The sequence below is a fragment of the Oncorhynchus clarkii genome, chromosome 15 (genome assembly GCF_045791955.1).
Source record: "Oncorhynchus clarkii lewisi isolate Uvic-CL-2024 chromosome 15, UVic_Ocla_1.0, whole genome shotgun sequence".
Classification (NCBI taxonomy): Eukaryota; Metazoa; Chordata; class Actinopteri; order Salmoniformes; family Salmonidae; genus Oncorhynchus; species Oncorhynchus clarkii.
This window is the reverse complement of record NC_092161.1, coordinates 36,094,571-36,113,142: the sequence shown is the minus strand read 5'-3', so window position 1 is coordinate 36,113,142 and position 18,572 is coordinate 36,094,571. Positions and strand designations below refer to the sequence as shown.

The window sequence follows — 18,572 nt, the reverse complement described above, 5'->3', positions numbered from 1 at the left end:
GACAAAGATAGAGAAATTTAGAAAGAGAGGTACCGTAGATAGAGAGAGAGAGGTACCTTAGAGAGAGAGCGCTAGAGAGAGAGAGTGAGAAAGATAAAGAGAGTAGAACGACAGACAGCAGCAGTGTCAAATATAAAAACACACAAGTAGAAATAAGAACACGAGAAAGTAAGAAGCTATATACAGGGTAAGTTCCAACATCATATTCAGAATGTGCAGGGATACTAGAGTGAAAGATACAGTGCATTCGGAAAATATTCAGATCCCTTGACTTAAAAATATACAGTGGCTTGCGAAAGTATTCACCCCCTTGACATTTTTCAGATAATCGCATGGTATGGCTTTCACCGTAAAGCCTTCTTGAAATCTGACAGAGCGGTTGGATTAACAAGAAGTTAATCTTTAAGCCAATGTATAACACTTGTATTTTTATGAATGTTAATTTTTACTATTTCTCTGTTTTGAATTTGGCGTTCTGCAATTTCACCGGATGTTGTCGAGGTGGTTCGCTAGCGGAACACCTGCACCAGAGAGGTTAAACCACTCGAGCTTTGCTTCAGCAGAATGCTTAGGGTCATTGTCCTGCTGGAAGTTGAACCTCCGTCCAAGTCTTTAATCTCTTGAAGACTGAAACAGGTTTCCCTCAAGAATGTCATTCATCATTCCTTCAATTCTGACAAGTTTCCCAGTCCCTGTCGATGAAAAGCATCCCCACAGCATGATGCTGCCATCACCATGCTTCACTGTGGGGGATGCTGTTCTCGGGGTGATGAGGGGTGTTGGGTTTGCTCCAGACATAGCGTTTTCCTTGATGGCCAAAAAGCTCAATTTTAGTCTCACCTGACCAGAGTACATTCTTCCATATGCCTTTTGGCAAACACCAAACATGTTTGCTTATTTTTCTGGCCACTCTTCCGTAAAGCCCAGCTCGGTGGAGTAAATGGCTTTATAAAGTGGACCTATGGACAGAAACTCAGTCTCTGCTATGGAGCTTTGTAGCTCTTTCAGGGTTATCTTTGGTCTCTTTGTTGCCTCTCTGATTAATGCCCTCCTTTTCTGGTCTGTGAGTTTGTAATGGGCGGCCCTCTCTTGGCAGGTTTGTTGTGGTTCCATATTCTTACATAAAAAAAATGGATTTGTGCTCCGTGGAATGTTCAAAGTTTCTGATATTTATTTATAACCCAAGCCTAATCTGTACTTCACAACTTTGTACCTGACCTGTTTGGAGAGCTCCTTGGTCTTCATGGTGCCGCTTGCATGATGGTGCCCCTTGCTTAGTGGTGTTACAGACTCTGGGGCCTTTCAGAACAGGGGTATATATACTGAGACCATTGACAGATCATGTGACACTTAGATTGCACAGGTGGACTTTATGTAACTAATTATGTGACTTCTGAAGGTAATTTGTTGCACCAGATCTTATTTAGGAGCGTCAAAGCAAAGGGGGTGAATGCATAAGCACACACCACTTTCCGTTTAATTACATTTTTTGGGCATTGTATTGTTTTTGATTATCAATTTACACACAATACCCCATAATGACAAAGCAAAATCTGTTTATTTAGAAAGTATTCAGACCCTTTACTTAGTACTTTCTTGAAGAACTTTTGGAAGGGATTACAGCCTTGAGTATTCTTGGGTAAGACGCTAAAAGCTTGGCACACCTGTATTTGGGGGATTTCTCCCATTCTTATCTGCAGATCCTCTCATGCTCTGTCAGGTTGGATGGGGAGCGCTGTAGCTAATTTCAGGTCTCTCCAGAGATGTTCGATCAGGTTGAAGTCTGGGCTCTGGCTGGGACGCTCAAGAACATTCAGAGACTTGTCCCGAAGCCACTCCTGCATTGTCTTGGTCATGTTCTTAGGGTTGTTGTCCTTTTGCAAGGTGAGCCTTCACCCCAGTCTGAGCGCTCTGGAGCAGGTCATCAAGGATCTCTCTGTACTTTGCCCTGTTCATCTTTCCCTCGATCCTGACTAGTCTCCCAGTCCCTGCTGCTGAAAAACATCCCCACAGCATGATGCAGCACCCACCATGCTTCACCAAAGTGATTGTGCCAGGTTTCCTCCCGTCCTTTAGATGAAATTCCCCCGAGTGGGCTGTCATATGCCTTTTAAAATCCAAACAGACTTCCGTCTGGCCACATTACCATGTATGCCTGATCAGTGGAGTGCTGTAGAGATGGTTGTAATCTGAAAGGTTCTCCCATCTCCACAGAGGAAATCGGGAGCTCTGTCAGAGTGACCATTGAGTTCTTGGTCACCTCCCTGATGAAGGTCCTTCTCCCCCGATTGCTCAGTTTAGCTCTGCGGCCAGCACTAGGAAGAGTCGTGGTGGTTCCAAACTTCTTCCATTTAAGAATGATGGAGACCACCGTGTTGTTGGGAACCTTCAATGCTGCAGAATTGTTTTGGTATCGTTCCACAGATATGTGTATCGACAAAATCCTGTCCCGGAACTCTACGGATAATTCCTTCGACCTCATGGCCTTATAGACAGATGCAGTTGAAGTCGGAAGTTTACATACACCTTAGCCAAATACATTTAAACTCAGTTTTTCACAATTCCTGACATTTAATCCTAGTAACAATTCCCTGTCTTAGGTCAGTTAGGATCACCACTTTATTTTAAGAATTTAAATGTCAGAATAATCGTAGAGAGAATGATTTATTTCAGCTTTAATTTCTTTCATCACATCCCAGTGGGTCAGAAGTTTACATACACTCAATTAGTATATGGTAGTATTGCCTTTAAATTGTTTAACATGGGTCAAACATTTCAGGTAGCCTTCCACAAGCTTCCCACAATAAGTTTGGTGAATTTTGGCACATTACTCCTGACAGAGCTAGTGTAACGGACTCAGGTTTGTAGGCCTACTTGCTCGCCCACAAATTTTCTATAGGATTGAGGTCAGGGCTTTGTGATGGTCATTATGGCCACATGGGGACAAAGATCGTACTTTTTGGAGAAATGTCCTCTTGTCTGATGAAACAAAAATAGAACTGTTTGGCCATAATGACCATCATTATGTTTAGAGGAAAAAGGGGGAAGGCTTGCAAGCCAAATAACACCATCCCAACCGTGAAGCACGGGAGTGGCAGCATCATGTTGTGGTGGTGCTTTGCTGCAGAAGGGACTGGTGCACACACAAAATAAATGGCATCATGAGGCAGGAACATTATGTGGATATATTGAAGCAACATCTCAAGACATCAGTCAGGAAGTTAAAGCTTGGTCGCAAATGGGTCTTCCAAATGGACAATGACTCCAAGCATTCTTCCAAAGTTCTGGAAAAATTGCTTAAGGACAACAAAGTCAAGGTATTGGAGAAGCCATCACAAAGTCCTGACCTCAATTCCATAGAAAATGTGTGGGCAGAACTGAAAAAGCTTGTGCGAGCAAGGAGGCCTTACATTCCTGACTCAGTTACACCAGCTCTGTCAGGAGGAATGGGCCAACATTCACCCAACTTATTGTGGGAAGCGTGTGGAAGGCTACCTGAAACCTTTGACCCATGTTAAACGATTTAAAGGCAATGCTACCAAATACTAATTGAGTGTATGTAAACTTCTGACCCACTGGGAATGGGATGAAAGAAATAAAAGCTAAAATAAATCATTCCCTGCACTATTATTCTGACATTTCATGTTAAAAGAAAGTGTTGATCCTAACTGACCTTAGATAGGGAATTGTTACTAGGATTAAATGTCAGGAATTGTGAAAAACTGAGTTTAAATGTATTTGGCTTAGGTGTATGCAAACTTCTGACTTCAACTGTATGTATGTATGTATGTATGTAGGCTTTATTCATAAATATGCATTTTTAAACTTGTTGAATTGATCCATGTTGTTCAAACATGCAGACTTTAGATTTTCATGGATCAATAAATGAATAAAATACAAAATCTTCCACAATAACACAATCCGCATGTTTGGCCTGCCTCCAGTTTCTTACTTGTGCACTGATTAACTATTTAATTTAAATGACTTGTTTGGAATCTTAAAGTAAATACTTAATTCCAGAAATGTTATTACAGGCATCAGCTCCCATGCTGACTCTGTCTTGAGTTAAATAACACTGCAACTGAAAATAGATAATTTCCCTTTAAATAATGAATAACTAATTAATGGAAGGTACATTTCTAAGTATGTTTATATGTATGTGGCAAGGTACTAAGCTATAAAATAAATAATATATAGTGAAACAATATAAAGAACATAGACGTCCTTTGGGCATCAGTATTATAATCAATTATTCAATCATGATATGAAATGGCAATATTAAAACCGATATTATGAATATGAAACCGAAATGTAAAAATGTAAAGCAAACTTCGTACACACCAACACCAACAGAATAACAACTCCCTCCTTCCCTCGAGTGGTGTGTGCAAACAGGCCCCTATTTGAATCTCTTCCTCTTTCTCTCTTACTTTTGGAGAACCTTGGTGGGTTGTCGTTGACATCGCTGAGGGTGATGTTGATGGTGGTGGTCCCGGCCAGACCTCCCAGCTGACCTCCCATATCCTTGGCCTGGATAAGCACCTGGTACTGCTCCTTCACCTCGCGGTCCATGTTCGGCAAGGCCGTCCTTATTATACCTAACGACAACATGGTATCATTAGAACATGTCAAAACGGCTAATATCTAGGCATTTTACTTGTATGTCACATAAGCTGTGCAGTCCAAGTAGGGGATAGGTGGAGACATGATAATAGAGATGGGACAAGTTGAGTGTTAAGTCGCTGCTGCTCGATGCCCCCTTTTTCTGCCATAGGGTTGAAATGTACAAATGACCTGGGTAGTAGCACCCCCCTTAGAAAGAGGCTTCACTTAAAGGTGCATTATTGTACCTGAAGTCAAGTTGTGAATTAAGGGGGAGCCAGGTGGTGCTCAGTTCCCTTGGATGAGAGGTTAGCTCCCTAAATTAATCAAAAGTCAATCTTTGGGGGAGAGGGGGTGATTCTAAATATTGCTATTTTAACCATTCTCTGTTTTCTTAAAATATAGTGGGAAATATGTTTTACAGTGGTAAATATTAAAATATAGCAAACACCCCCACCTCTCTGTCATGGTTCAACTATTTATTTCTATGTGGCGGCGCTATCCACACAGAGGTGCTGAATTTTGGCCTCAGTTGAGCTCCTTTATGCATAGATTTTCCTTTGTACTTCCTAATTTCCGTAATTTGTTTGCCATGCATCCTTGATAAAAAATAGCTTATGCCTTTATTCCAATGCATTCGATTTATCTGTTGATTAATTATTGTTTGCTTTTGTCAGTCAGCTGTTTAGAGCACTAATTGCTTTGTTTTTCAGGTGTTCTCCATGCCACCCGTGGCCAGAAGTAGTTTAATCTGCTCTATTATTTTCTATCAATATTTGTTTTCTTTCCTGGATAACCTACAGCTAGACACCAATGCACATCCAATCCATCCAACAAGTAGGCTATATGTTAATAACAGTTTTTTTTATTTATTAATATTTTTTATTTCACCTGTATTTAACCAGGTAGGCCAGTTGAGAACAAGTTCTCATTTACAACTGCGACCTGGCCAAGAGGTAAGGCAATAAATAGGCCATTGTGGCGAAGTAATTACAATTTAGCAAATTAACACTGGAGTGATAGATTTGCAGATGATGATGTGCAAGTAGAGATACTGGTGTGCAAAAGAGCAAAAAAGTAAATAAAAACAATATGGGGATGAGGTAGATAGATTGGATGGGCAATTTAGAGATGGGCTGTGTACAGCTGCAGCGATCGGTTAGCTGCTCGGATAGCTGATGTTTAAAGTTATTGAGGGAGATATAAGTCTCCAACTTCAGTGATTTTTGCAATTCGTTCCAGTTATTGGCAGCAGAGAACTGGAAGGAAAGGCAGACGAATTAGGAATTGGCTTTGGGGGTGACCAGTGAAATATATATGCTGGAGCGTGTGCTGCGTGTGGGTGCTGCTATGGTAACCAGTAAGCTGAGATAAGGTGGGGCTTTACCTAGCAAAGACTTGTGAATGACCTGGAGCCAGTGGGTCTGGCGACAAATATGTAGCAAGGGCTAGACAACGAGAGCATACAGGTCGCAGTGGTAGGTGGTGTATGGGGCTTTGGTGACATAAGAGATGGCACTGTGATAGACTGACTATAAGGTGACTCTTTCTGTTAAAAGTGGGTAACTTTCGGTTAGAAGCATTCAATTTTGCAATGGCATAGGCCTACATTATTTGTGTGCCCATGAGAACTGTTTTCACAGCGACATTTTTTACATAGGCATAGTTACACTTACAGTGCATTTTCCAAGATCTCAAAGATGCATGGTTCATACCGGATTTAAGTTAAATATTCAAATTAAATTGTTAAATGCTTAATAATTACAAATAACACTGTCGTAAACGTCATTACTGTAAGGAAAGAAAGGTAGTGTTTTATGTCACATGATCTGTGAAGACACCAAGCATTAACTTGTGAATATGGACAACTCATGAACTAGGGTGTGAAACATGTTTTGATTCAACTCATGTTCTGTATTATATTGAATGTAGGCTACCTGTTCTCCGTGTGTTCATGTGTGAAAAATTGTCTCGGTTGAGAGGGTAGGCTACCGGCAGTGGTGTAGGCCTAGTGGAGGGTAAATGTAAGTAAACGCTGTTAACCCACCCTTTTTAGAAAAATACATTACAAGTACAGGGAGTATGACTTTTTTCACTTTAACATGCAATAGGTGTTTACCCACCTATTTTTTTACCACTACATCACTGGCTATTGGTAGGCCTATTTGAAGTTCATGGTAATACACATTGTAGCCTGGTCTAGTAAGTTCACCATGTGTGTTAGAGTGACCATCCTGTTTTTTCCAGGACAGATTCAGACCCATTTCAGGTGTGCCGACTTTTCAGTCTACAAAAAAGGTAAATTCGTCAACAATCAACAACATCAATGAATGTAGGCCTTATCAATGGCAATCACTGAATGTCATTATGCACATTTTATGGTGTTTTATAAACAGATGTCTATTTCCATTCATCAAATGGAGCGAGTGTACATGCAGTTTATTTGATGGAATCATTTTGGAGTGGACGAACATGCACAGGTAGCCTAATTTGTGAAGTGATTTGTTTGGCTATCAGATTAAAATATATGACTGGTCGTGATCATGACACATTAAAAGGTAATTAATTTTTATCTTTCAAATTACGTAAGTTCATGCACTCAATAGAACCCCCCCCCCCAAATGTCATGGTGTAATTCGCACTCTGATGAGATAGAAATACTGGAGACACTTGACATTCAATACTGAACTTAGTGAGGCTTTGAGGGACCATGAGATCAGAGCAAATATACAGCAGAGTAATGGCCAGGTCAGGTTGGAAGATGTCGGAGTGATAGAAGATATGTAAAGGGGGCAAGATGTATGTTTACTTTTCTCGTATTCCCCCATCAGTCACATGAAAAGGACAGACGTCACATTTGAACATAAGCTCCTGTGTTCTGCGTGTGCAACAGTCAAAGGATGATGTTTTTTGACAATCTTATCATGTTTAGGGGATTCACGCTCTACCAGGGAGGGAGGATGCTGTGAAGTATATGGGGATTTAGGCATGTGATTCCTTCCCCCTCTTTTCTTTTCCCTCTCTCCTTCTTGTTTGTTTGGCTGTAGAGGCAGGTTCAGCATGGCAAACATTTGTTTTAACAGTTTTTTCGCCATCAGGTTGGAAATACAGTCGCAGTGTGTGTTTTGTATACTCTCCAGGGCGGAAAGGCATGATCTGTGATTCTCCTTATTCCCTTTCTCCCTGTGATATCACATTGGAAATGGTTAACGTGATCCATCCATCCCTCCCCCCCCGCTCTTCTTTCTTTTGCCCATTTTGAACTGTGTTACCATTGTGGACATTGTGCTAAAGGTTCTAACTTTTTCAATGGTAATCTCTATTTGAGCATAAAATATAATCTGCTCTATGTTGTATCAGTGTAAAAAATACCATCTATTGCATTTTATCCATGGTATAGTATCTTTTTCGTTCTACGTGCAGAATACAGTTACTGGAATGATTTTTAGGTGTGCTTGCTGAAAGCACCAACTACTGAAATCCAACATACTTGTTATTATTTGATGTACTTGCTGAAAGCATTTAAGGGTCTACCGCTCTGGATCAGCCAAATGCATCATGGTATGAAGGCCAATGAGACGTCCCATGGTCCTTTGGAGCAATGGACTCTGGAGGGAAGAGCAGTCTTCATGACATGGGTGTCATACAAAGGATCTCCTTCAATCTAACAGGGTCAACAGCTTGACCTGGACATTTTTTTTATAACCCATTGCATCATTTGCTCAGAGCTCAGATATAAAAAGCCAAGTGGCATATGAGGAGAAAAAAGAGGAGAGTGTCAGTATTTGCTGTTGATCAGGAGTTTGAGAGAGCTGGTAGTAAACCATGAACCCTTCAGCCCGCCAGTTCCCCACCATAATGCCTGCATTAACATTCTGAAGTGGCTCATGGGATTGCAGGGACACCGTCTCTCTTCACACTCCAGCTAACTTCCTCGGCAACCACGGCGATAGACACACACACAAAAACAGACTTTCACACCACATAACCACTTATCTGATTGAGTTTCGCTGCAGGCCCTAAGGATTTCCAATATCGGGATGAGAATATGACCATGTGAAACCGAGAGCAGAAATATGTCTAGGTTCACTCAGAAGACAAACAATGACTAACAATATCAGGGGATAAGAATATGGCCATGTGAAACCGAGAGCAGAAATATGTCTATGTTCACTCAGAAGACAAACAATGACTAACAATATCAGGGGATAAGAATATGGCCATGTGAAACCGAGAGCAGAAATATGTCTATGTTCACTCAGAAGACAAAAAATGACTAATAATAATCGGTTTCCATCCTGTTCCAACTGAGGGCTGAGAGGAATCGAAAGGACGGAGGAGGGAGGACGGAAAACAGCTGCAGCTCAGCTGTGTTTAACCTTTGACTGCTAAAGTAAAGTAAACATTTTCACAAAAAAAACAAACTTTTAATGAACCCGGCTGCATCCCATCACTCCAAACCTTGCTGCTATGAAACTCTCACTGTTTATAATGCCCCTCACCAAAACTCTCTGACTGGGATGCAGCTATTTTAAAGCGAAAAGTCTAAGACCAGTAATAGCGATGTATTTTTCTTGAGAATTTTTTACAAGTATTTTATTACATACATACGTTCCTTGTTGTTGAGAGCTTTTGAGAAAGAGAGCACTCCAGAGAAAAGTATTGGAAGAAGCACAAGTGCCATTCTTTAAAAGACTTGACCCGGCTCCCGGTCGTTTCAGTTTATGAAACCAATATGAATGTGGACCACATCAGTGTGCTGATTAAATCTGCTATTTTGGAGAAGGGGCGTTAAAAGCGGGAGATTCAAAAACTAACAGATAGTTCAACCAAGAATCTTGAGGATACTGTTTTTCTCCAGTGACATACACACATGTTTTATTTCAATTGCTTTCAGATTAAAATACATAATACACATCTAAATTATAACACAGACAATTTGACTTTGACACATTAATAGAAGTAGATACTGTATCGAACAGTAGACCACAGCAAATACATATGGGTTAGAGTGTTGTAGGGTTCTTGACAGTTAGCTGTCTATTATAAGACTGATGCTCGCTGGCCCCAGTTGGCTCCTGGACACGCAAGATGGGCAGGGTCAAAGAGGTGCTGATCCCTTGACACTGGCATAGATCTAGACCCACTACCATTATGTTTGCAGTCACTACCACTACTATTGCACACCATAATTCCTTCAAGACAAGCAAGCACACACATTTTCTTCAGGAAATGCCCTTTTCTAGTTTAAATTTACACTTTTACAGAGGACAAAGCTGTGAGCACTGCACACATTTAATTATATGACTATACTAGCTACAGAATTTAACTGCTGCCATACACTAACTGGCCTAATCCCAATTTCCTAGTATTGAGGTATGTGAAAAGTAATTTGTAGGCGCTATTATTGATTGCTATACTTCTTTGCAAAAGCAGGAAAAACAATGATAGAGAACCTTATCAGTCCACAGTAAAGAAATGGAAGTTATAGAGTGTCACTGTTTCTAATCCATTGCCCTGTAATCAAATCAAGATATTTCGCTCATTTGTTTATTCGGATCGATAATGTGTAATTAAGTTGAAGACAACACCTTGTCCATACTAATGTTAAAAAGTTAGAATATCTGCCCGCCTATTACACTTTCACAGCTACAGAACTTGGCATTCTTCTTTTATGAAGTGTTGTGCCTTTAGTATCATTAAAGGTGAAGACTGTTATTTTATCTAATAAATTCTCTGTAATTATTATTACATGATTAAACTAATCATGCACCTTTAATTAACTAGGAAGTCGGGGAACCACGGAAAATCTACAGATTGCAAAGTTATATTTTTCAGAATACAACTCCTCAGATATTTTAATATCTGATCAATTCGTCTTTTATTAATGAATTATTCTTTACGTTACGTCAGTCTCATTCCAAACGTTGTAAATGGTTGGTTATTTGCACGAACCCAGGCTAAACTATGAGTCATCCATACACCAATTGGCTTAATAATTGATTTACTAACTAACTAACTGATCACAGAAATGCATAGCAAACAAACAGCAGGTATTGGTTACTAACAATGATAGGGAAGATCCCTTAGTGGGCTGAACCGATATGACGGCTTGGTATACCAAGAAAAGGGGGTGTGGACCGATAAAGGAGCGGGAAAGACAAAATGGATCACTACACACAGTGGAAAGTTATATTAATTGAAATGCTAATCCTTTGCACACGAACCCTCGCTCATTCGGGAGTATTTGCAATCAATATATTTATGCCCATATGTCGTTGGTGTCTTCTCTGATGGAATCGTCGGTCCGTCTGCTGGAGAGTCAGTTCATCAGAGAGACTTTGGTTACTCATGGTGGTAGCTCTATCGGCGGCTCCTGACAGTGTCTGTTGTAATGGATCCGTCAGGCGTCCAATGTTCTTAGAGTAGATGTTTCGGCGGTTGTCGGTATTCGCATTCCAGGTTTACATAATTTCAAACTGCAGACTAGTAATTAGTATCTAAGATTTGCTCTTATTCTGTAGGGATCGATAGTCTCAGAGTTTAACCATTTCCACCCGTGTAGCCAATGCGCCACGTGGTATGGTTTTCTAGTCTTGGTACTCAACCATTGCAACCACAGCTCACGCTGGGGGGTTTGCTTAGTCTTAAGAGGATTTCCTCAGGAAGGTGTTTTATTCGTAACACTAGAAAAGGGCGGTTCCATGATGCATGGTCATGTCTGGACTCACGGGGGCCAATGACTTAGTTAAACTTTACAGGGAATACAATAGTCTCATTCTGAAGGTTAACGTCCCATTACATAATTGTACAAATAGTTTTACATTACTCATTCATTTTATATAATAATTAGATGCAAACCCCACAATTGAGAAATGTACACATTCAGAGATATAGTTATACGTGTTTTCTGTCCTCCATGAGGTCACCAAATGAGACCCACTCATCATACCATACCTTAAGTATCCACGGACCCTTCCCACATTCTCACAACTGGACATATAGTTTAATTCTCCCATTTTGGGGATTTAGGAGTTCGGCCAAGTGAAATCACTTGATCTCTCTCATTATTCTCTCTTTCTGCATGGCCAGGGGGAGAGAGTCTCCGCCAGGAATTCACAACCTGAGATAACAGAACCTGGGTGTAGGAGAGAGGGGGAAGCCACGATCTACACCCAGAAAGGGCCACGTCATTACATAAGTAAGCTATTGTCATTGTTTAGACAGACAGGTATCCCGCCTTTTTGTTATTTAAAACGATCTATAAACATAACAGCATTCAACATTGACAAAAAGTACCAAATAAGATAAATTTTTGACAGATGTTGCCCATCTTATTTACCAGTCTTGGGATCCACAGAGAAGTATGGCTGGCCATGGAGGATGCTGTAGACCACTCTGGCACTGTTTCCATAGGTAGGGTCATCTGCATCTGTGGCTGTCACCTGCATCACATAAGTCCCTGTGAAACAAACACATACATTTGCATCATACAGATGGAGTCATTTTGTAAGGTTTTTTTCCCATACGTCTTAGCGGCTTGTGCCACCATGAATGCATCACAAATGGCATTCTATTCCCTAAAATGTGCACTAATTTTGACCAGGCCTCAGGTCAAAAGTAATGCCCTATGTAGGGAATAGGGAGCTATTTGGGACAGAGCCACAGAGGCTAAAGTGAGAGTAAGAGGATACGATAGAAGATAAATGTGCAATTTTGAAACGTTGAATTATTAACTATGTGAAATATACATTTGCAGAACTATGCAAGTGGATGTTTAGCCAAAAGATACTCATTCATTAGACATCGCAAGCATTAAGGAAACAAAGAGCCATCCACAGCAGGAATAGGAAACAAGATGGAAGCCATCCAAACTTCCTGCAGTACCAGGAACAGAGTTAATAACTGTAGCTTGAATCTAAAACAGCATTGCATTAATCCACTGACTCTACAGAAGCATGTATATCTACAATTCAATCCAATTGGAAATGATTATATCTACAAGCTCAATGAAATCACTACTGTGGCTAAATGAGATATGTCTTTTTTAGTCCATGTGCACAGGCTGGTACTGTACGGTATGCTAGGAGGACATCCAAGGGAAGCTACATCCACAAATGGCCATTGACACATGTTAATCTCTTAGTTGGTTTTAGCAAGGCTCCATTAAACAGGATTTGCGCTATGAGCAGATGATAACAATTGTATGAAAACATTAGGTGAGGTGAGAGAGATTAGAGTGTTAATCCTTCCTAACAAAGCCCTGCACCACGCATCCGGGTATAATGGAGCTGAGATGCTGGTCATTTACACTTTAACTACTATAAGTAGTTACTTTGTACTGGTTTATCAGCTCGTACTGTATTAATGCTTTTGCTTGTGCTTTTTAGTGATACAATCCTTTTATAAACAGCTCCAGTTCCATAAAGCTTTTAAATACAAGTGCATTGTTTAAAATGGGTCAATAATAGCTAAACAAACTATACACCTGTCACGTCCTGATCTGTTTCACCTGTCCTTGTGCTTGTCTCCACCCCCTCCAGGTGTCACTTGTTTTCCCCTCAGTATTTACCCCTGTGTTTGCAGTCTCTCTGTGCCGGTTCGTCTTGTTTGTCAAGTCAACCAGCGTTTTTGTTTCTCAGCTCCTGCTTTCCCAGTCTCTCTTTTCTTGCCCTCCTGGTTTTGACCCTTGCCTGTCCTGACTCTGAGCCCACCTGTCTGAACCCCTGCCTGTCCTGACACAAGCCTGCCTATCGCCTGGTACTGTTTGGACTCTGACCTGGTTTATGAACTCTCTCCTGTACCCGACCTGCCTTTTTCCTATCCCTTCTGTCATAATAAATATCGGAGCTCAACCATCTGCCTCCTGTGTCTGCATTTGGGTCTCGCCTTGTGCCCTTAAAACACCACTTTTAACTTTTTCTCATTCCAGGTCCTTGAAGTTCTTTGAAATAAAAATACAGTACTCATCAAATTGGTCTTTTGAATCCACACCCATTTGCCAAAGGAAGCATTATCAGTTCCATACATTTCATTAATGTAATTAGAAGTGATTCATATTTTTCTCAGGTACACACTGCATCAATGCCGTATTGAACCATTTATCACACACACACACACACTCTGCAGAATCATCTGAAAATAATCATCATTCCCAAAGCATACAGCCCTCCTGCTCAATCCCTCATATAAAGGAAACAGTCTTTTCACCGGCAGGTCCTACATTCCTGCCCCTGTTTCGGAACACACATCCACCCGCAGGCCCACACACATCCACCCGCAGGCCCACACACATCCACCCGCAGGCCCACACACACACACACACACACACACACACACACACACACACACACACACACACACACACACACACACACACACACACACACACACACACACACACACACACACACACACACACACACACACAGCCTTCCAGCTCTGTTTACCTACATGGAGTAGAAGACTGGGCCATGTTTTAGATCAGCTTGAAAGGGACCATGGTGATTTGAAACATTACTTTGTACATTGACTGTACCTTGCTCCATTCAGCGTTTGGAGATATCTAATATGCTGTTCTCTTCACCAGGGCTCCATTGCTATTCAGAAGAAGAGGAGCCAATCTGAGTGAATTACCTTGAGCTCCCTTCCCTGAGGTAGAGAGCATAAAGACGAGCCTCGATCCGCAATGTACTCATGCACTTTGGGCATAACTGGCTCACTTGCAGAAAAGTCCAAATCTGTTGATCTGTTTTCTTCCCTCTTGTTCGATCTGTGGCTATAACACTCCCTTTCTTATAATATATTTTTGTACTCTGTCTCAATCTAAAACTCTATGTGATAGTTTTTAAATTCTGAGAAATGCATCTATTTTGTTATGTCAAGTTTGCAGGTAATTGAAGCATTTTGTGAAATTATGTCTGCATTCCAAATTGCACCCTATTCCTTACGTAGTGCTCTACTTTTCTCTGGTCAAAAGTAGTGCACTATCAATCCATCAAATGTATTTATAAAGCCCTTTTTTACATCAGCTGATGTCAGAAAGTGCTATACAGAAACCCAGCCTAAAACCCCAAACAGCAAGCAATGCAGATGTAGAAGCAGGGGACCAACAAAGTCTTTGGTGATATTTATTCTTACCTACAGGTGACATCTCAGGGACACTGGCTGTGTATGGCCCTTCTAGAAACTTTGGCTCATTGTCGTTGATGTCCTGGACCTTGATTACAAACTCTGATTCGGGCTCCAGGGGCCTGTTGGTGTCGATATCGACAGCCTGCGCGCGGAGGGTGTAATAAGGCTTCACCTCCCTGTCAAGGCTTCTTAAGGCATGGATGTCCCCGGTCGTTGAGTCAATGGTGAAAATGGAGCCGGCCCCTTCTCCCATGAGAGTGTACTTCACCTCGCTCTCGCCCTTATCCAGATCAGTGTGCAGCTGCAAGACAAGAGGAAAAGGACAGGTTCAGTCCAAACAATGATACTGCTAATGATTCAAAGAGACCACTGGGGGAGAACAGTTTTAAGTAAAGGCAGTTCATGAAGTGAGTCGATGGGACTGACCGCACCTACAGAATACAATGAAAAAACCTTACATAGTAGGATATGTGCTGCTAAAACCACAAACAGTATATACACAAAGCAGCATATTTTATTGCCCCTGCTCTAGGGATTTGGGATGTGCATATAATCTACATGACTGCACTCCCAACAATAGGTATATCCAGCACACAGGTACCTTTTCTTCTAAATGTGTCTGCTCTAAGATGGTTTTATGCTCACATTACAAGTGTAATAATGCTCTCAATGCTCTGCTTTAGCATGTGCATGTTTTCCTTAAAGGGATAGCTTGCTGGCAGATACTCATAGACTTCCAGTCATTGCGCTAATGCTAGTTAGTGTAACAGTATAGCTTCCGTCCCTCACCTCGCCCCTACCTGGGCTCGGACCGGGGACCCTCTGCACACATCGACAACAGCCACCCTCGAAGGATCGTTACCCATTGCGCCACAAAAGTCAAGGCCCTTGCAGAGCAAGGGGAACAACTACTTCAAGTACTCCAAGCGAGTGACGTCACCAATTGAAACGCTATTAGCGCGCACCACCGCTAACTAGCTAGAAATTTCACATCGGTTACATCAGCATTGGTTCGCGAAACTACAATACCTCTTACTTTGTTCATACTGGACACAGAGGCATGTCTGAGCCTGGTGAAGTAGATAAAGGACCTCATTGCAACAACAAAACAACTGAAGTATCCCTTTAAGTAAAAACAAAAATATCCATATCTGCAAAATCTGATTTAGTCTGACAGGTAGGCCTGGGGGCATATGAACTGGCTTGACCCAGTTCTTTCACAACTTCACAGTGCAGCTTCTCTTTGTACGATTGCTATGGTTCCATCCCAAATGGCACCCTATTCCCTACATGAACGGAATATGGTTCCATTTGGGACACAGAGTAGCACCATGTCAGAAGGCTTTTCTTTGGCCACGTGCAATACACCTGTTGGCATGGAAGTGTTTTTTCCCTGCACAGGACATCAAACCAACAATGTTAACGCAGAAATGATGGCCAATGTGACCCGACATGGACCACATGTTTCCCTCAAGCAAGATGTACTGTAGTTCTCAGGAGCCAACAATAAGTCCCACAAGAGGGATTTGTTTTTACCACACAGGTACCACACAGGTACTTGCACGGAGTCCAAATCCATGCAAGCCGAGGCTTGCGTGTTGCCCAATACACATATCTGTTCCTCATATAATCTAAGAGTTGTGCCCTTCAATGGCTAAATATGTTCTACTACGTAAGCTATCTACCTGCCCCTCCCTCTCATTGTACCTGTTTTTGTACTAGTCTGCTGTACAGTGAAGTTTTTAATGCTCATAAGTAAATCAATTGATGTCCCAAAGTGGAGACTGACTGGATTGTGATTCATTTAGAATAAGTAAGTATAGCGTATTATAGTTTAGTTAATGCACATTCCAGCTTATCCAATACAGAAACCCCAGTGACCTTTTTTCAGACCCTGCAAATTGATTCATAACTGCACAGTTAAAGTTGAAAAATAAGTGAAATGTATTTTGTAAGGAAGAACTATCCAACCCATACCATGCGTCGTTTGAGTAAAAAAATAATAATAAAAAAAACAAGCTCAATACACTTTAAAAGGATTGAAACCAAATTCGAAACTGTAGAAATGATAATGGACCTACATTTATACCATTACTTAACCTTGTCCATCTCGCTAATAATCACCTAAATTAAAGCCAGACGGTCAGGGAGCATTTGAAATTCCTATATTTATTTTACCATTATTTAACGAGGCAAGTCAGTTAAGAACAAATTATTATTTAAAATGACTGCCTAGGGACAGTGGGTTAACTGCCTTGTTCAGGGGTTGAATGACAGATTTTTTACCTTGTCAGCTCGGGGATTCAATCTAGCAACCTTTTGGTTACTGGCCCAACGTGCTAACCACTAGGCTACCAGCCACCCCTATATACAGTGCATTTGGAAAGTAAATCAGACGCCTTGACTTTTTCCACATTTTGTTACGTTACAGCCTTATTCTAAAATGGATTAAAAATGTATATATTGTGCACATGTATAATTTTTTTTTACTGAAATAATGATTTTATTTAAGTATTCAGACTGTTTACTCAATACTTTGTTGAAGCACATTTGGCAGTGATTACAGCCTTCAGTCTTCTTGGATATGACGGTACAAGCTTGGCACATCTTAATTTGGGGGGTTTCTCCCATTCTTCTCTACAGATCCTCTCAAGCTCTGTCAGGTTGGATGGGGAGCTATTTTCAGGTCTCTCCAGAGATTTCCAATCGGGTTCAAGTAAGTCCGGGCTTTGGCTGGGCCACTCAAGGACATTCAAAGACTCGTCCCAAAGCCACTCCTGCATTGTCTTGGCTGTCTACTTAGGGTCGTTGTCCTGTTGGCAGGAGAACCTTCACCCCAGTCTGAGGTCCTGAGCGTTCTGAAGCAGGTTTTCATTTGCTCCGTTCATCTTTCCTCAATCCTGACTAGTCTCCCAGTCCCTGCCACTGAAAAACCTTCCAACAGCATGATGCTGCCACCACCACCATGCTTTACTGTAGTGATGGTACTAGGTTTCCTTCAAATGTGATGCTTGGCATTCAGGCCAAAGAGTTCAATCTTGTTTCATCAGAGACCAGAGAATCTTGTTTCTTTAGGTGCCTTTTGCCAAACTCCAAGTGGGCTGTTATGTGCTTTTTACTGAGGAGTGGCTTCTGTCTGACCACTCTACCATAAAGGCCTGATTGGTGGAGTGCTGCAGAGATAGTTGTGCTTCTGGAAGGAACCGTGTAGCTCTTTCAGAGTGACCATCAGGTTCTTGGTCCCCTCCCTGACCAAGGCCTTTTTTGTCTCGATTTCTTAGTTTGGCCGGGTAGCTAGCTCTAGGAAAGGTTTTGTTGGTTCCAAACTTCTTCAATTTAAGAACGATGGAGGCCACTGTGTTCTTGGGGAACTTCAATGCTGCAGACATTTTTTGGTACCCTTCTCCAGATCTGTGCCTCGACACAATCCTGTCTTGTAGTTCTACGGAAAATTCCTTCGACCTAATGGCCAGTGTTTGCTCTGACATGCACTGTCAACTGTGGAACCTTATATAGACAGGAGTATGCCTTTCCAAGTCATGTCCAATAAATTGAATTTACCACAGGTGTACTCCAGTCAAGTTGTAGAAACCTCTCAAGGATGATCAATTGAAACAGGACGCACCAGAGCTCAATTTTGAGTCTCATAGCAAAGGGTCTGAATACTTGTAAATACTTGTAAATATGTAAATAAGGTATTTCTGTTTTTATTTTTAATACATTTGCAAACATTTCTTAAAAAACGGTTTTCACTGTGTCATTAAAGCGTGTAGATTGTTGAGTGGAAAAAAGTATGTAATCAATTTAACAAAATATGTAAATACTTTCCAAATCAA

At 41.2% G+C, this 18,572-nt stretch overlaps 1 protein-coding gene across 1 annotated transcript in view; it reads right to left on the bottom strand.

The window, feature by feature from the left end:
• The window catches only part of LOC139367231 (cadherin-12-like), a 109,360-nt gene that overhangs the window by 54,486 nt on the left and 36,302 nt on the right, over positions 1-18,572 (bottom strand). Inside the window, exons 2-4 of the mRNA XM_071105453.1 lie at positions 14,743-15,037; positions 11,945-12,064; positions 4,431-4,598 (exon numbers count right to left, since the gene is read on the bottom strand). Coding sequence (XP_070961554.1) covers positions 4,431-4,598; positions 11,945-12,064; positions 14,743-15,037 — 583 coding nt within the window. The remainder of the gene's footprint in view (positions 1-4,430; positions 4,599-11,944; positions 12,065-14,742; positions 15,038-18,572) is intronic.